This window comes from Podarcis muralis, chromosome 6 (genome assembly GCF_964188315.1).
Source record: "Podarcis muralis chromosome 6, rPodMur119.hap1.1, whole genome shotgun sequence".
Classification (NCBI taxonomy): Eukaryota; Metazoa; Chordata; class Lepidosauria; order Squamata; family Lacertidae; genus Podarcis; species Podarcis muralis.
In genome coordinates this window covers 63,306,689-63,324,714 of record NC_135660.1, presented here as the reverse complement: position 1 = coordinate 63,324,714, position 18,026 = coordinate 63,306,689, and the positions used below count along the sequence as shown (strand labels likewise).

At 43.7% G+C, this 18,026-nt stretch overlaps 1 protein-coding gene across 10 annotated transcripts in view; it reads right to left on the bottom strand.

Annotated features, from left to right (window-relative positions):
* LGI1 (leucine rich glioma inactivated 1) overlaps positions 1 to 18,007 on the bottom strand; it is a 29,646-nt gene extending 11,639 nt beyond the window's left edge. The window contains exons 1-3 of one of the 10 annotated variants that reach the window (XM_077930444.1): positions 17,871 to 18,007; positions 14,998 to 15,101; positions 2,772 to 2,843 (exon numbers count right to left, since the gene is read on the bottom strand). In XM_077930444.1, the coding sequence (XP_077786570.1) occupies positions 2,772 to 2,843; positions 14,998 to 15,005 (80 nt within the window). In that variant the 5' untranslated portion in view covers positions 15,006 to 15,101; positions 17,871 to 18,007. Of the gene's footprint in view, positions 1 to 2,771; positions 2,844 to 2,865; positions 3,053 to 3,183; positions 3,936 to 14,997; positions 15,102 to 17,862 lie in introns of those variants that run through there. The other 9 variants (XM_077930446.1, XM_077930445.1, XM_077930447.1 and 6 more) reach the window with 9 other exon arrangements.
* Between the last annotated feature and the right edge of the window lie 19 nt (positions 18,008 to 18,026).

The window sequence follows — 18,026 nt, the reverse complement described above, 5'->3', positions numbered from 1 at the left end:
CAGTTAAAACTGTTTTGGACCTCTTGTGTGACAAGCCTGCCTCCCCTGCAAAACTGGACATTACACAATAAGGAAAGTGATAAGGGAAAACACTAGAAAGTGTGGGATAACACTAGCTTGATGCAACATCATCTAGCCTCCCAGCAAACCAATCAGGATCAAATAAACAGGTCCTTGCTCTGCACTGGAGACCACACCGAAAGGCCTCCTACATTTCATGACCAGCTAACTGAGCAATGCAGAGTGGAAGAGGAATGGGCTCAGTGAAGCTCCACTATGTTCTAAGAAACTCCCTGAATCCTTGTCACCCTTTCTGTTATGAACTTGTTGCAGGAGAAGCCGTGTCATGCCTACCAGTTTAGCTTGATTGTAGTCTGGGCTCACTGTTTGGATCACATTCTGGAGCGACCTGTTCTGTGGGGACCCTTCTGTGTTCACCCATGGGTTGTGTGGGGTGATCTGTGCAGGGTTGGTATGCAGATGGTCTAATCTTACAATGGGAGGTTAGTTCTGACAATCTTTTGGAATCCTTCCAGCTCTATGTGTCCTTTGGGCTCTGTCAGGAGATCATAGAGCAAATGCTACTAAGAATGCAGTCTATGTATGTTGCATTACGTACTTCCAGCGCAGCCCTTGGCAGTGTGCTTCCTACCCTCCTGGCTATATCTTCAACCTATTACTCGGGAAATGCATCCCACTTGGCAGACTTCAAGCTACAATCTCTGTAAGGTATCATGACATTTCTCTATACTGTATACTACAGGATTTGAAAGCCACAATGTTTATGTTACCTGTGAAGGACCTAAACCTATTCTCTTTTGACCAGTGACCTGGCCTTCCAAAATAACTCCAACAGGTAATGGTCTAACGGAACAGAAACAATTTTAGTCAAGAAGACCTGTATGGCATAAGCTCTAGAAGAAGAAGAAATAGTTAAGATGAGAACTGATGTGTAACTGGGGGTCACATGTTTGGCCTTCTCTGGTAGACACATGATTCCCTCCCCAGCTGAAATTAGACATTCTAAACTAGGTTGCGGTGTGATGCCCAGAACAGTTTCTCCGGTATGCAAATATGCTCACTAGCCCAGAAAGGTTGGTGACTCCTAGAATCCTAGAACTGTAGAGTTGGAAGGGACCACGAGGGTCATCTCATCCAATCCCCTGCAATGCAGGAATCCTTTGCCCAACACGGGGCTCAAACCCATGGCCTTGAGATTAAGAGTGATGCAGTTATCTTGCATTGCTCTAGCACCACTGTTATTACAATGCACATACACCTAGAGCTGAAATCTGTGCTTCTAGGTTTGTAAGTGAGCGTCTGGACTCTTGGTGTTTCAAAAGCATGGAGTAGGTTTGTTTATACTGAAATGTATATGCTGCTTTTCCACCTGCAAAAAGGCCTTCAGAGCAAGTACACTGGGAGCCAAGGAAACGTGCCGCCTCGCTGAAAAGCCTGCTGAGATGGGCCACCTCGCATGTTCTTTGCACCACATAGCCGGATGGCAGTGCAGGTGGTGTCTCACAGCTAAATGGCAAACTCATGATGTGCCTTTCCCTTTATGGGCACACAAACGACCAAATACAAAAACTGTAACCGTCTCTTTCCCCCTGCACAGATGATGTGTGAATTATGCCTCTCTTTCTCTCTCTCTTTTTTGTAATATGCTCTTACTCCAAAAAAGCTTGTGTGGGATAATGTGTACAGGGGCAACATAAAGGTTTCCATGGTAACTATATTTACTCATTTGTCCTGGATTCAAAACCTTACTCGCTGTGCGCATGCCTTCTTATCAGCTCCCTTGACAGTAGACAAGAACAGGAAGGGTCATAGCGTCAACTATCAGGGCATCAGCATTTGAACTGAATAGATGTAATGTTCCAACAGAAGGTAATGCTTAGTAGCCAAACAAAATTATGCCCTGGGCTGACTCATCTCGTTTATGCTACCATCATGTACACACACACTATTTTCTTTTTTAAAAAATGAGTGAGAAGATTTCTCGACAGGTTTCTGAACCAAATCAGTCATATGTAAGGGCCATCCTTTATAGGTGTCTCTATTTCACACAAAGTATACATTCAAAACAGACATATTTCTGAGCTATCCCTACTGCACAAAACATCAACTGACCTCAGTTTTTCTCCAGGTCTCTGTTGTGATGGAGAACAGGGGGCAAATCCAGTCCCTATCTAAAGAAATATCTGTGGGAAATGCTAAACCTCTACCGAAGCAAACATTACGGGTTTTGCTTGCAGAATTGTCCCATTGAAATTCAGGTCTCGATTCTGAAAACAGCCAGCCTATTTAGTCAGCAACAACTCTTAGACTTTAACATCCACCAGTACCAAATTTTAAAAGTGTGGGGAATTAATAATTACGACCCATTAGTACAGTCAGGCCTTTGAAATACAATACATGTGATTTAGGAACGCAATGTGGGAACATAATTATAATCAGGCATCTAAATTTAGCCTAGCCAAATAATATTGCCAAGTAAGCACAATGAAGATAATAATGATTAAGATAACAGCAATTAACAAATATTAAAGAGGAAGATAAAGTTATATATATATATATATATATATATATATATATATATATATATCCAACTAGGCATGACACACCTTTAATTACCTTTAATGGAATCGCTAGGGTGCATTTTGTTACATAACTGATCTGCACTATTTCTTATAGAACAAGTACTAAAGCTCCGTTACTTTAGATACACATGTTTCATAACAAGTAACAATGATATAAATCTTTCTCACAGAAGTTGCAGAGATGGTGAGAAGACAAAACTCCTTTCTGGGATTTTAGTAAAAGCCGATCTCACAAAGGAACTAGAAGGAAAAGAAAACAGACCTTACATTAACGTGAGCTCCTGGAATAGTTATTTACCACTTCAAAGGACCATTTCTTGTCATCATCACAAGGATTTACATTATTTCCACAAAAAGGGAAAATGGATGCTACAAGTTTCAGAAAAAGAAATACTGTAAATTAGATGTTCTAGCTGCATTCAGAGAGAACAACATTAAGCACATCCCCCCCTCAATGCCCGGCTCCCGGGTTTTGAATGCTGTAGGTATTCACGACTGCAGACACCCCTCAGTCTGCACTGAAAACACCACACATGCTGGCTCAATTTTTAAACAGAAATTAAAAGAACCAAATGCTTACAGCCCTTACAGTGAGGTAACGTCAGGTGGAACGCTGCGCGGAATAGCTCTGGCATTTTCACATAAAGCATTATCTTTGGTACAAATACACCAAGCTGGACATGTTGTCTTCCCTGTCTTGCTCCCTTCAGTCAGCAACAGTACAGAGAAAAAGCATAGGAAAGAAGCAGTTCTTCTAAAGGGTTTGCTGGCATTTCCCATTCTTCTGATCCACTCTGGTTCCAGCCAGTTGAAAGAATGATATCCCAAAACATGAACAGGGTTTTCCCCCCGCACCTTTTTATTCAGCCGTTGAATGTCTTTCTTGTTAAGACACAGCAATATATTTCTCTCTCTCTCTCTTTCTCCAGCTCTTTTCTGTCTCTTTCCCTCTGAATGTTTCCTCTCTCTCTCTCTCTTTCTTTTTTTGTAGCTGGGAAACCTGCAGCTGAGCTGTATGTTTCTTTCTATTCACTCAAGCAGCGTAGCGCTCTCAGAGAGGGAACCTGCGAGGTGCTGTGAAGGCAGGGAGGAGGAAAATCCAACCAGCTGTAGAAGCAGAAGAGGGCTTGCATCACCGCAAAGAAACACTGAGCACAACACAGCTTTAGGTTGCAAAGTGACGCAACTGAGAAAATACACGGCGCTCTCCCTTTCTCTCTCGTCTGAGGGGAGGCCCTCTTCTTGTTACCAAAAATAGCACAACATTATGCTTTGCTGGTGGGTGGGTGCGTGGGCGTGAGGTGGATTGTGTGTGTGTGCGTGTGTGTGGTGGGGAGATCGGTCATCATCTTTGACTGGATCCTTCCACCTGTGTAAAAATGTCCTTTGGGAATTGGGGCTCCCTCCCCTTGTTTCTTCTTTGCATATGCCAAGTGACAGCAAAAAGAGGAAATTGAGTGACACGGTCCAAAGCCATCACAGCAAAAGGAACAGTTGTCTTATGGGTTTGCTTTTCTCGCACAAGCTCGGGTCACAGCTAGACAAACAGGCACACATGGAGCCTATTACCAAGAATGCCTACAACTGTCATTTGAGAAAGAAAATGCTCTTTTGCTCTCAGACAAAATCCTTTTTTAAACCTCCCTGGCATCTTTGTCTTGCTAATGTACAGCAGGCAGCCTTTGAAGCAAACCAATTTGCATATTATTTTGAAAACTTGTTTATTTGCTGCGGTAGGCTGTGTCATCCTTAGAAAGAGGCAAAGGAGTGGGGCTTAATCTACGTAAAGTCGCTGCCTCAGCATCTGTTTCTGAAGCCAAGGCTTCGCCCTAGCCTAGGACATCTGAATGCCCCTGAGCATGTTGGGTGTGCATTTGCCCAACCACTGAAGAAGGAGCCTTCAGCACTGGGGATTGGAGAGATTTCTCAAGGATGTTTTATCCAAGGCTTGAGCCCTTGTCTTACTTTTACCAGGAATTAAGCACTGTGACATTGGCTGCTTAAAACTTACATTTGCCACATCACAGTTTAAGAAAAGGCAATGTCCACCCCCACCCCCCAATTAGGACTAAGTTCTTATCTTCGCCATTATCCTATCATTGCTCTTATAAGTAGAAGATATTTAAAGCACTATTGGACTTTAGAACATTCTATGTGCAAGGAGCTGCAGATCAATAATAAATGTACTTAAACTTAACATCCCTTAATTTAAAATTCAAAACCAAAAAAGCAGAACATCAGTCCTTTGGAGATGGTTCTTTCCCTGGGCACTGCATCATTCATTAGAAGGATTTTTTATCTTTTGACACAGGGATCATTTTTACAGATTAGGCAAGTAGAGCATAGCTAACCTGCTGGCCAGGTGACAGAATCTGATGAACTGAGTACTGCATAAAATGAAGCTGTCACTGGGACTGGTAGAGTCTTCTCTGTCAGAGAAAGGGACAAATGATATGTGTAGTACAGTTCCATGATTCTTCCTACTGATAGTGGGTTTTAAAAATAATAATAATAATAATAATAATAATAATAATAATAATAATAATAATATTACAAGCAGCCATGAAAGGCTAAAAATCAAAAAGTGGAGCATCAGAGAGAGTAAGGTAGGGTGCTTAACCCTTTCCTTTCCCTGTATTCCCCCCCCCCCCTGCAAAGTGAAAAGATCATGATTTTGAGCAGACAATTGCTGCTGCTCCTCTGCTCCTGATTTCAGCCAACTACAGCTGCACTTCTTTAAGAAAAACAGGCTGGGAGAAACAATTACGAAATTGCCCACCATTTGCCATTTCGTCCAGTGGAACAGCTGCTGCTGTAACTAAGCCTGTAACCAAGCCAAAGCACATGCAACTCAGATAATTGCACAGTATTTGCCCCAGCCTATCCTTTTGCTCTGTTGTTTCACCTGTGCCAATTTTTAGACTGTAAGCTCTTTGGGGCAGGGACCTGTCCCCTTGCATACTCTAAAGCATTGTGCACACTTATGGGTGATGATGAGGATGAGGATGATATTGAAAGCACTTAAATAATCCTCTTGTCAGTCCGAACTTCAGGTGCATAATAACGACAAGAGGAAATGAATGGATCAATTTTGCCTTTAGTATAATACCATTATTTCAGGTGCTAAGGGAAAATATTGGTTCATAGAATACCATAGCCGGTAAGCAGGCATCAATATAATTCTTTTCCTTTCTAAGAATAAAGTATATGGTTATGATTAGAAGTGTTGGAGAGGCACAAAATTTGAGAGGAATGTACATCACCAACAGAGAATGGTACAGGAAGTGCTATTATCAAGCTGAACATCTAGTATCTGTAGGCCTGTATTAAGTGGATCTCATGCTGGTGAACCTCATTTCCCCTCTCGAGATTGAGGCTAGGGGTAGACCCAGTGGCGTAGCATGGCTTGTCAGCACCCGGGGCAAGGCAAGTAATTTGCGCCCCCTAACCCTGAGTGAGCCAGGTAGGGGCAGAGAGCTGCGAGTGCGAGCGCCCCCCCCCAGATGTTGCGCCCGGTGCGGCCGGCCCCCCCTGCACCCCCCACGCTACGCCACTGGGTAGACCTATGTAGAAAAGGGCCAAAACACCTTTCGTAGCGTGTTGACCCAAAGGTGAACTGTTCTGGGAGCTTTGCTAACACCATCTTGGCAGTCAAGACAACCCCACAATTAATTGGTAGTTGTTGTAGCAATGAGCTCATATATGCTCATATTCACTTGCTTTGATATAAGCTGATTGGCTTGCTTTGATGTTATCCTTATCGGTGGGCTTTGGGTGCTGGGCTCTGAGCCCAGAAAGGGGAACTAGCTGGAAGAGTTGGATATTTGCCGCCCATGCCCTCATCTGGGCAGGTGGAGCTATGGGAAGCCCTAGGCCATGTTACGTATGCTGCTTAGTGGATGACGAACATACGCACTTCTGCTTGGGTATGGACAAGCCATCTCCTAGCTGTGGTGTCCATCCTGGGTTCAGTGAGGAGAGCTGTCAGGCTGTAAGTCTACACCTTTTTAAATAAGGCACTAGAACGGATCACTCTGGTATTTTTGGCCTCCTCCTTTGGGATCTCTGCACCCAACTACTCCCATGAGCCCTCTGCTGGGGCTGTGGTTCAGAACACACAGACATCCCATGTATCACTACGGGGTTGTTAAGCAGTGGTTGCACAATCCATTGACTTGAGTACAACAACACAGGATGGAAGCAAGTCCAACACTATGGCAGGTAGGTAGTCAAGCTCTTGCCATCTTTTTTGGAGGTTGGGACTTGTATAGAATTGAGGTGGTGAAAGTGAACCTGTCAGTCATTCATGGCCAAGGGCAGGCAAGTTCCTTTAGGAAGACAGTGAGGTAGCAAGCAACTATTAGTTGAGCAGAGAGAAATGACCAGGACATAAATAATCTCCCACTGTAGAATGTTGCCCAAACAGAGAAAGCGTGCAACCATTCTGGAAACTCAGTAACAGGAAGTGGCCCAGGAATGGCCTTCTGCTGTCACTGGATCTGCCAAACTACCTGAAGTCCACTAAACTGACCAACAGTCATTTCTGATGCAAGGAACAAAGTAATAAGTGCAGTGCTCAAATTATTGCTGAGGGGCTTTAACGAAACACCACCCCCTGACAATGGTGAGCTCCCCTTTACTGCAAACACTGATCCATGGGACTCCCTGCTTGATGACTTTAGTGCCTGACATGTAAATGCATCAGCCAATGTCTGTTTTCAAACCGAAAATGTGTCTCTAATGAAAATAAGAGCCAGGACAATAGATTTGTCGTGGTACTAATGGCCTATTTTTAAAAACTGCAAACTCTGCTCAGCTCCCAATGGCTCTGGATTCCCTTTAAGTCTGTTCTCTGAGTCTTAGGACAATGAGATGTTGCAACTTTTCCTCATTTAACCCCTGCCCCACATGTGTCCAGCTTCTGCACACATCTCCCTATACCCATGCATTATGCAGTAGAATGCAATGCCTTTGTTCATATTTTCCAGCCCAGCACCACAAAGCCCAAAAGATTACTTCTCACAATCTGGTTTAACCACAAGTCTAAACATTGCAATGGTTTATTTTTATTACAGGGCAATAAAAAATGAACTTATATTCCCATTCCTGCCAAGCCAGGTATCTGCTTTGTATTCTCATCAATCTGTTTATAAGATTATGTGGGTTGTATGGATATTTTTTTTAATGGCTCATTCAAGCTTCAGCTGTGGAAATCTGGTTTCCCAATTGTCAGTTCAATCACTGTGACCTCTCCAAATCTTTGGGGGAAGACAACCTTTCTGTTGAGGCCCATGTCAAGATGCCTGGTTGATTTCCTCCTAGATTTGCTCTCCTTTCCTCTTTCTGCTGGAGAAACAGGTATGGATTGGATTGAATGTGCCTAGGCACAGGTCACACTGGCCTTGTGAGTGCTAAGGATCTACTGCCAGGCTCACTGTCATAGAGGGTCGCCACCTGCTCAGCTGGACAGTTAAGGAATTACAGCTTTGTATCCATTTTGGTCTAATGTACATATTTTTTGCAAAGAACATTTCACCTAATATAATACAGTGGTGTGTGTTATTTTCACCAATATATGCTTTTTTATGCACCCTTTACCTGGTTTATGCGGGGGGGGGGGGGGTTTGCACACATTGCTTGCCTGGAGAATCGCATTGCAAAATTTGGAGAATTGCAAATTTCAAAGGATGGCTGTTTTGCAGCTCCCACAATGTTTCAGAAATGTGTATTAGGTGCATTTGTCTTTGAATGTGAACTGAATCAAATTTCCCCTGAACATCCCCACCAGTGGTGAGTCAAGTGTGGTAGAGGAGGGAAGCTTCACCTGGATGGAAGGTGATGGACAAGAGGGGCCAGGTGAACATATGGAGCTCCAGGCAACTGTTGCCAGGGAGACTGGAATCTCGAGGACAGGAGAGTAGCAGATAAAGAGTAGCGGAGGTACAAAGCTGAACAGGGAATGTTGCTTTATTCCTTTAGAGTGGATTTATTTGGGGATGGGCAGAATGTGGTCAGAGGCTCGCAGCAGGGCTTGGCCTAGAGACAGGGATGGGGAACCTGATGCCCTTTAGAGCAGCCCCAGAGCAACATGGCCAATAGTGAAGGCGTTGGCTTCTATGACATGTAAAGGCCACAACACTGGCTAGGCGTGGACTGAGAGGTACAGCTTCACCTACAAAGGACCAGAATGGCTATGAGGAGAAAAGGGAACCAGCAGCTGGGCATGCATCATTGCAGGACCGTTGCATCACTGTGGAACCCAGCCAGCACCAAGCATCACTCCATTAATACAGAAACCCAAAGTTCCAGCATACGGAAGAGTAAAATGCATGAAGGGTTCTGAAAATTGTCCTGTGTTTATGCTGAATGGAACTTCAGACCATACCTTGGCCGCAAAGGATGGAGGAACAGAAAGGAAAGCAGCACCCAGATCTATTCAGTCCCAGCCCCAGTGGTGCCTGTTTCTCCTCTAGGACTGGTTGCAGAAATATAACACGAGACCCGCTGGATCAGACAAAGGGGCTGTTTGACAGGCCAGCATTTGGCTTGCAACACTAGCTGTCAAGATGACTATGGGAAGCCCACAAGCAGGTAGGCATTCAGCTGCCTTTCCGGGTTGTTTGTCCTCTCCTGAATCTGGTAGCGAGGGGTCAGACTCACCCAGCTTCCCTTTGCTGTTGATTTCCATGCCTGATGACAAGTCAGGAAAAGAAGGATGCTTCCTGCATGGACCATTCCTTGCACACATTTTCAGTAAACCAGTATGATCCCGTTCTAATTTCTACAGCTTGTGTAAGTACCTGTTCCCTTTAATACCTTTTCGTGGGGGGTGTGTGTGTGTCAGATATAACAGCAACAGCTCAAAAAAGGTGCTTGCACAGAGGTTCCTCATAGCCTGGACTTTATCTTGCTCCATCATCATTTCAAGCTGATAGCAATCCATGGAGCAGGGCCAGGTTCTGGCAAATTCTAGGGTTGATTAGGGACGATCTCTTCAGCACTTTGGAAAGCAGTGGCTTTTTCTTTTGTGGAACAGCATACCGACAGCCAGGATTTTCACCAAACTGAAATAAGCCCTGCTTATTCTCCAGGCCAGTCTGATAGTTTCATCCTCCAGTCCATTCTGATATTGTAGGTGGAGTTCAGCCAATGCATTAAATCAAGACCCCTTAAACCCAGGCTAAGAATAATGGTAGTGCACCTGAGCTCCTGGAGTGCAATCCCCTTGAAAAAGCCACTCATCACTGTATTTCCTCAATTTGAATTTTACTGTATTCATTTTGCATTCTGCTGCTCTTATTGTAATAGCTAGGTGGCTACTGTAGCCTGGCAACAAGAAGAATGCCGTCATGTACATTCTGCAAAACCTATTAAGACTTAAGCTTCCACCTCTCATCATGAATTTGAGCGTTTGCCATACAGCCTCTTTGATGTACAAATCCTGACGAGGCATACCTTGGTTACTTCTTGCAGCAGGGTGGTCTGAAACAGCCATTAGAAACAAAAGAAGGTGGAGGGATGCCAGGCGACTCCTTGGAGACGTTAGCTCGCTCCTTTCAGTATTCCAATTCACCTCTTTGCCCGGAAGAAAGGAAAGATTTCCTCCCGCCCACCCAAAAGCAATCCTGTAAACTAGTAATTTCCGGGCCCAAGGCAAGTTCCCAAATAGGTAAGTTTCCAAATGTATAAAATAGCAATTATCCCAGAACAGTTCCACTTGCAAAATGATTGGTAAAATCTGGGCTAAGCCAAAAACGAATGTATTCCTTTATGGGCAGTAAGTACTGCTGCTGAAATTCTAAACTGACACAGCACAGATAGACTGCTCCTGATATGTGGTGCTCTACAGTGAGTCAGCTCAGAAGCTGTGTTGCTGCTACCTAATCAGCAGTAGCTAGACAGACTCACATGCCTTCAATTCATTCCTCCTGGCCAGCAGAACTCAAGGGAGGAATATGCTTTTAGGCAGAAAGCAAAGAGCCTGTTGCCTTCACTATGCTTCCCAGCAAGCTGACATACGGCTTTTCATTTACCACCTTGAGTACATACAATTGCTCAAAACTGAAAAGATCCTATATAACATGAGACCCATTTCATGTCCCAATATAGCTTGCTTCAAGTTATGTGCCCTCTTCACTATTCCTTCTTTATACTACTGTGTAAGAGATGGACTGTTACATTTGCATTATTTTAAATGGTTTTACTTTATTCGTACTTGTCTGGCATGTCTTAAATTAAAATAATGATGAATAGTATCTAGAAGACATTAGAAGATTCTGATTGGCCAAACCTGTCACACAGTATTATTGGCTATCCTAGTGCTGTTTGGAATTAGGTGTTACGTGCATCTGAGAGTTAATATAATTGCTTTTGGCAACTGCTCTGCCAGATGAACTATTTACAACACTAATGGAGGAATAAACACATCAAAGCAAGAAACCCAGCCAAACCTCCCTCTTTGTATATAAGAATGTTTCAATTCACTTTGTTAGGGGTATTTTCTAGGGTTTCCAACTTATTTTAAAAGTGCCGTTGCGGATTCATCTGTCTTTTAACCAATTAACTGATTGGCTAACACTATATACATAAATTTGCATAGTATCAAAAATTTGATAGAAGGGCATTGGGTCTTTTTTGAGATAGGAAAAAAGTGTGAGATAACTTAGAATTAGAAATAAAAGCTACCACTCATTAGTAGGAGGAAAGGTGATATTTAATATCTTGCTTTTTCCATGTTCCATCACAGTATAATAACAGAACAAAATAGCCTTGGAAAATAAATTGGCATGTCCTTAAATTGCACTCAAATTGTATCCTCAGAGATTAAAATTGCCCACCACTGATTAATCTGCCGATTAAACTGGTGCTAATGAAGCTAATGCCTATTTTCTCAGATGAAATGAGTGTCATTCAGCAAAAGTGCCTGTGGCTGTAAATGTGACAGTCCAAGCGTAGGCAACATGGTGCTCTCCAGATATTGTGGACTAGGACTTCCATCAGGGCAGCCATCATGGCTGGTGGTGTGCAATTAAGGGAGTTGTGGTCCAAAACACCTGGAGGGTGCCATATTGGCTACCTCATGATAGTCTTTAAAGTGCTACAGAGTTGCTTTTGCGAAAATCAAGGCACATGCCTATTGTTTCAATCTACCATCCTGAGTGCACAGAGAGCAGAATGGCTCCTAGAGTCCTTCAGTATCATGGCGAGCTCCCAACCTGAAACCTGTATCACAGCCCTTTGGTGGTCTACCTCCACCAACAATGCTCCTCTTTGTCATGGACTAGCCAGATGCCAAGGAGTGGGAGGAGGCACCAGCTGGGGAACCTCCAAGGGAACCCCCAGACGAAGAAGGCTCGGAGCCTGGCGATAGGTGGTGTGAAGACGATGAATGCTCAGAAGGTAGAAGAGGAGGCACACTGGGAGGAGAAGGTGTTGGAAGCTGAAGAGGAAACAGGGTTTAGTGAGCAAGAAGAGACTATGGCAGAGAGCAGTCCAGACTCAGAGGCAGGAAAGGAATGGGGACAGGAGACAGAGATGAGGAAGGTGGCTGAAGAATCTAGGGAGTCTCCCCCTGCTGCTGTGACAAGCTCCTCTCCCCCCGGTTTCCCAGAACATGTAGAGAAATGAAGAGGGCAGGGCAACAAGAGGCAAGATGCGGAAGCCTTAGGCTGCTGGGGAAGGAACCAGGGATGGAGCCTTAGAGAGTGGTGGAAAAATGGGGACCTTCAGTCCTCACAACTGCTTCACTGGGGCAAGACCTACTGGGAAGGGTTGCTGCGACCACTAGGACTGCACTGTTTTGTTTCTTTGAATAAAGAGTTAATGTCACTGACATTGGGTGCTTTAATGTTTTATCGCTGACCTACACCTGGCTCCAGCTCCTGACACCCTCCATCAGCAAGTCCCTATGAATTTTCCTGGAGGTGGCAGAACTCCAAAGTAGGGCCAGGCTGCAGAGTTAGGCTTCCTTTAAATGCCATGCAATGGCCCAGCTGTACTGTTGCCCCAGGGCACTGGGGGAAATTCATAGGATGGCTAGACTGCCTGGCATTCCAGGTCTGAAAACAAGAGCTAAAGAGTGGCTAAAGGTAAGCATCAGCAGTGGACTTTGTTGGGGTGCTCACAACTGTCTGAGGGTGCTATGCGCTGGTGCCAACCCTCACCAGTGCAACTTTCTCCCCAGCTTCTGCATGCCAAGGACCCAGGTAAAACTAGCTGCTGGAACATTTGAAGGAAAAGCATGGAGAGATTCTGCTGAACCTGAACATTCTACCTGAGCCTCAGGGTGCACATGGAATAACAATGCTGCACCATGCGTCAAGGCTGGTGCGTCAAGGGTGAGGGAAGGGGTGCGTTTAACTGGGCCCTGTGGGAACTGCTTCACAGTCTTCAGCACTGAAGCCTTAGATGTTTCTACTCAGAAGCTGATTGCCATTGCTAGGCTGCAAAAACAGTTACACAGCAAAGATTTTTGAGATCAGAAATTCTCCCTGTGAACCTCTGCTGGAATTCTGAGTTTACATTCCTAGTGATGCTCTTGTGAAGTGTTCTGTTGCAAATGCCAAATTCAGACCAACTGAGGCTCTGTTTTACCTCAGCCACAATAAACAAAATAAACCCTTTTGAAAGGGATTACCCTTCCTACTGGCGCAACCACTAAGATCCACTGCCAGAAGAACATTTCGACTTCTTGCCAGATTAATTGGGGAGGCGAGGGGAACATAGCCTGGAGCTCTCCTGAGGCTTAACATCCATTAGGGTGGTGCAGGTCACATCTAATGTTTAAATTAGACATTTGTACTATGGATGATCCTCACTGGCTCTTTGATGTGGATTGTTCAAATTCCCGGGTATTAGAAATCTATCTTTGCTGTGACACATACTTAATGCCGACTATGGAACAACTAAATCTTCCGTAATTTTTTTGTATCTTTCTCACTTGCAGCAAAAACAGGCTGTGGCAATCTGACTTGACATGATCTTTGGATGGAAGATACGACATATTGGAGCAGGGAATATATATCCAAACAGTGGCCTTTCCTTTGATATTCCCAAGCAGTGATTTTTTTCCTTAGAGAAAAGGGTGCTGGAATGCAAAGGACCCACCACAGAGCCCAACGAGGATCTCTTTGAGCTGAGGGGGGTAGTTCCCTTGCCAGCCAGAGGCTTTTTGAGGCTGCACTGCAGCTGATCAGCCTAGCAACCTCTCCCCATCCCTATGCCTTGTGTGAGCCAGAGCATGGGGCATGGAGAGGCTTCCGTGCCTCAGCACAGCAGCTTAAGGAGCCCCCACCCCAGGCCTCTCTGGCTCCGGAGCAGCTGGGGGCTTGCTCAGCTGAGGCACAGCTTTCTCATGTGTCAGCTATTAGCCGGGAGGCTGAAAAGCCTCAGCAAAGGCCCACTGTGCCTCTGGCTCACAAAAAGCTCACAGAGGACGTCCCCTTCAGGCTCTGGGGAGGGTCTCCTCGTGAGCTGGAAGCACAGCGAGGCTTTGCTGAGGCTGGTCAATCTCTCTCCAAACTTCCAAGGTCAGCTCAGAGGTGCTGGAATGCCGTTCTGGAGAGTTCCAGCTGAAAAAAAGCCCTGGACCCAAGGAAGGATAAAACCCATGAAGACTTATTTTTGGAACAGATTGGTCTAGAGATGGGCAAACACAACACTGTCAATCTGGGGCCACAGACCATCTGTAATACAAAACAAAACAACAGAAAATTCTTTTGCACATTCTTAAGTCACAGATTCATGAATGACTTTTTTTTTAAGGAAACAGAAGACAATATTTCAGCATTTTGTTTATGCTGGTTGTTTTCAAATTAACTTCTTGAAAAATAACAAAATTGTAACATAGTCCCTCTATAACTGAATAACCTAAGAAATCTAGGATCTATTCAACCATTTGTCCCACCTATTATGAGTGCATTGTTTGCAGGACATGTGCATCACCTTACTGATGAAAGTGTAAAAAATGGAGCAACTGAAAACACAATACAAAGCTCAAATATGATTTCCCAATAAAATTCAATAAATTGAAGATGTCAGAACATTCCAGAGGAACAACACAAAAACAATGCCATAAGTAATCTAACATTGCAGTTAGTATAATTAAAGTGTCTGATATGATAACTGTGCTTTTTGGGTGGTGCCCCATGATTGTGGCGTATTAACCTATACAATATTAGGCAGGCCCCATTCCTGGATATTTCCAAACAGAACCTTTAAAAGATCCTTGCTAGTTAACTGAAATCTTTTCTTTCAAAGTGCCATGGGGTCTCTGGTATCTCCTTTAGGACTTTTATTTCACCTAGAAATGAGGTAGATCATCAGGTGCCATTTGAAGTGTCTGGGGTGTGTGATGTGATTTTTAAATCCTGGGGAACCAACAGTTGGAACTTACAGGGCCATGATAACTGGCTGTTGATCACCTGTGCCATCACTATCTTATTTCACCAGAATCCAGCAGCTTTGTTTGCAGAATCTTTGCTCAAGGTCGTACCTGTACTGGAAAAAGTTCAAGAAAGAGACAACTTAGGAACAAAAATCAATAGCAGAATACAGTGTTCTCTATTTTGGTTCTATGGAAATATTTTGCTGAAGTCATTCTAAGACACATTTAGATTAGAATAAGAAGAACCATTCAGACCCATGACTTTTGGACACGGGATTTGGATGTAAGATTCATGGCCATTGAGGCTCTCCTACATGCAGATTTAAGACCAATCGATGGGGATGTTAGTTGTTAAAGCTCGCCTTAGTGAAAGATAAAGGAACAACTGTTGAGACAGAGATGAACATTCACTATCTCCACTCAGCTATTTCCAGAAGGGTAGCTATGTTAGTCTCTTGCAGCAGAAAACAGGGAGTCTTGCGGCACCTTAAAGACTAACAAGTTTATTAAATGTGTTATCTTTTAAGTTGCCACAAGACTCTTTGGGGTTTCCAACTACCTGTTTTATCAGCAGTATGTGGGAAATGCACTGCCTTTAAAGGGAATAGATATGAGACAGCACCCTGGGGCATGCTTGCATTTTCCTGAAAAGTGACTCATCAACCTCTTCTTCATGGAAATCTTGGGACCAGTTTTAATTTATAGATATCTGAGATCACAGAGTATAAACAAGAAAATAAAAAGGAAACCCTAAAAGATTCTCCATTACCAGTCTGATAGATAGCATACCTTATTATTTATCCAGAACTATTGGCTTTTTAAACATGGTTTTCACAAACACACACAAAAAAAATCTTATTTCTCAGCAGCTGAAATGGTCACTGTCTAGAATTTCACTATCTTGGAAGCTGCCTCTTGCAGCTTGTATAACAAGTATAATTAAGAATTATAAATCTTCTCTCCTACGTGCACAAAATGTGATTATGTTGGCCCAGTTGCTAGACTTATATCAAGATTCATTCATAAAAAAATAGACTTTTAGTTCCTTGGGAGTGGGATGACAAAAGAGGGGAGGGAGGGACTGGCTTTTATCGCCTGGTATGTATAAATTATTTATTTTGAGTTATTTGAATAATTCACATGATGCCACTTTTGCAAGCACTAAGTTGAGTTCCTTTAAAGGAAAATCACATCCATTATATAGTGGAATATATATTAGGGGTGTGCATTAGCTGTGCGTATACCCAAATAACAAGGCACATCAAGGTGATTCAGGGTAGTCTTTCATGTTACTGAGTTGGGTTACACCAAAGCAAGAGATCTCAAGGTGGATTAGGGAATTCCCAACCTTCCAAGTAGCTTTTCAACAAACACACAGCCTTTTCCTCTTCCCCTTTGCTGAGAAATGAAATCAAGATGTCTGGGAAAACACCCAGAGCTTGAGAGGAGAAAGAAGTGGAATTGTGCCCCCTTCCCTGTCCCCATTTTGACAGAGAGGGGGAAGGATGTGGATTGTCATTCCCCTTTGAGTTTTGGCTATGACAACAGGGCATGAGACAGAGGTAAGAGACTGAGGTATCCTGCTTCTTTCTCACATAGCTGTTTCCATAAAAACCATAGCTCTCTCCTTTCTTCATGGAGGATGCTTCCAGGAAGGGCGGGGGAGCAGTGAGAAAAAATCATTCTCCCAGTTGTTGCTTTTTAAGATATAATGAAGGTAACATCATCCAGTCTGCACCTATTTGTCTGAAATTTGACATGTTTTCTACCCAGGGGCACCTCCCTTATGTCTACAGTTTCCAAAGGGGAATCCACACCTGAAAATAGCAAAGCTTTTCATTTCAGAACAACCAATGGACCTTTATTTCTGAAATTCGACAGACTTCATCCCTTTAGTACGCTGGACCATGCCTAAAATGTGCATCCAATTCTGGCAGATAACATTTTTTTACAAAAAATTGTAAAAGTTCTCTGTATGAAAACCCATGAATGGGTATGCATGGAACTTGGCAAGCTCCATCCAAGTCAAAGGGGCTCATCTGCCTGCAAATTCCACCCACTTATGTTAAAAAGGGGGGGGGGGACATGACCACCATCTTTAGGTTCCCCATTATAGTCAAAGGGAGCAAAACAGAGATTTGGATGAACAGAAATGAACCTGAATCGAACTGGAATGACAGAGCAGATCCAAAACAGATCAGGCTGCTTCCAAAAGCTACAGATACAGACACAAGGCAAATATTGTGGTTGCAGCACACCCTTAATATATATAAACATACAGAATTATTTCATTAAGAGACGTCTATGATCCATCCTTGAAAACATTCCATTTACTTGAGAATATACTTTAACAAGACTATAGCTGAATAAAATGTGGCTTCTGTGCGTCTGGCCTTTTTTGGATCACAAGTTTTTGAAACATTTAGAATTGTTTACTGCTGAATGCGAACAAACATCGATCGGGTTTTCTGCAGGATGTCTGTTCCAATTCAGCAGTAAACAGCCGGTTTTCCAGGGTAAGTGGAAAAACCTGTTCGCAACAGGAGTGGGAAACCTGTTTGTTGTTGTTTTTTAATTGTATTGAATTAAAGTAATTTGGTTTGATTCGCAATAATTTGGAAAACTAATAAAAATAATTTGAAAGAAAAACCTCTCAGGCCTAGAAATCACGGGACAAACAGAAGTGGTGGGCGAGCCCTTAAAACTTGCATCGAATTCAGTGAAATTTCCCCTTACTCCTCAAGGTGTTCTTCACTGCCTTAACTGCAAATATGAGGGAATCCATAATGAGCAGAAATTCGTCATTATTTTTTCTGCCTAATCTTAGAAGGGGCAATGCTTATGATCATCAAGTGTCTGCCCTTCGCTACTGACCACCACACCTGGGGGCGCCTGATACCACGCACGGCGCCTTCTCGCAGGACCGCAAGGGAGGCGCTGTGCTCGGCGAGAAGGCGGCCGGCCTCCCCCCTCAGCTGGGGCGGGCGGAGATTTGCAGGCCTGTCCTTCTGCTCGGAGAGGGAGCGAAGAAAGCCGCC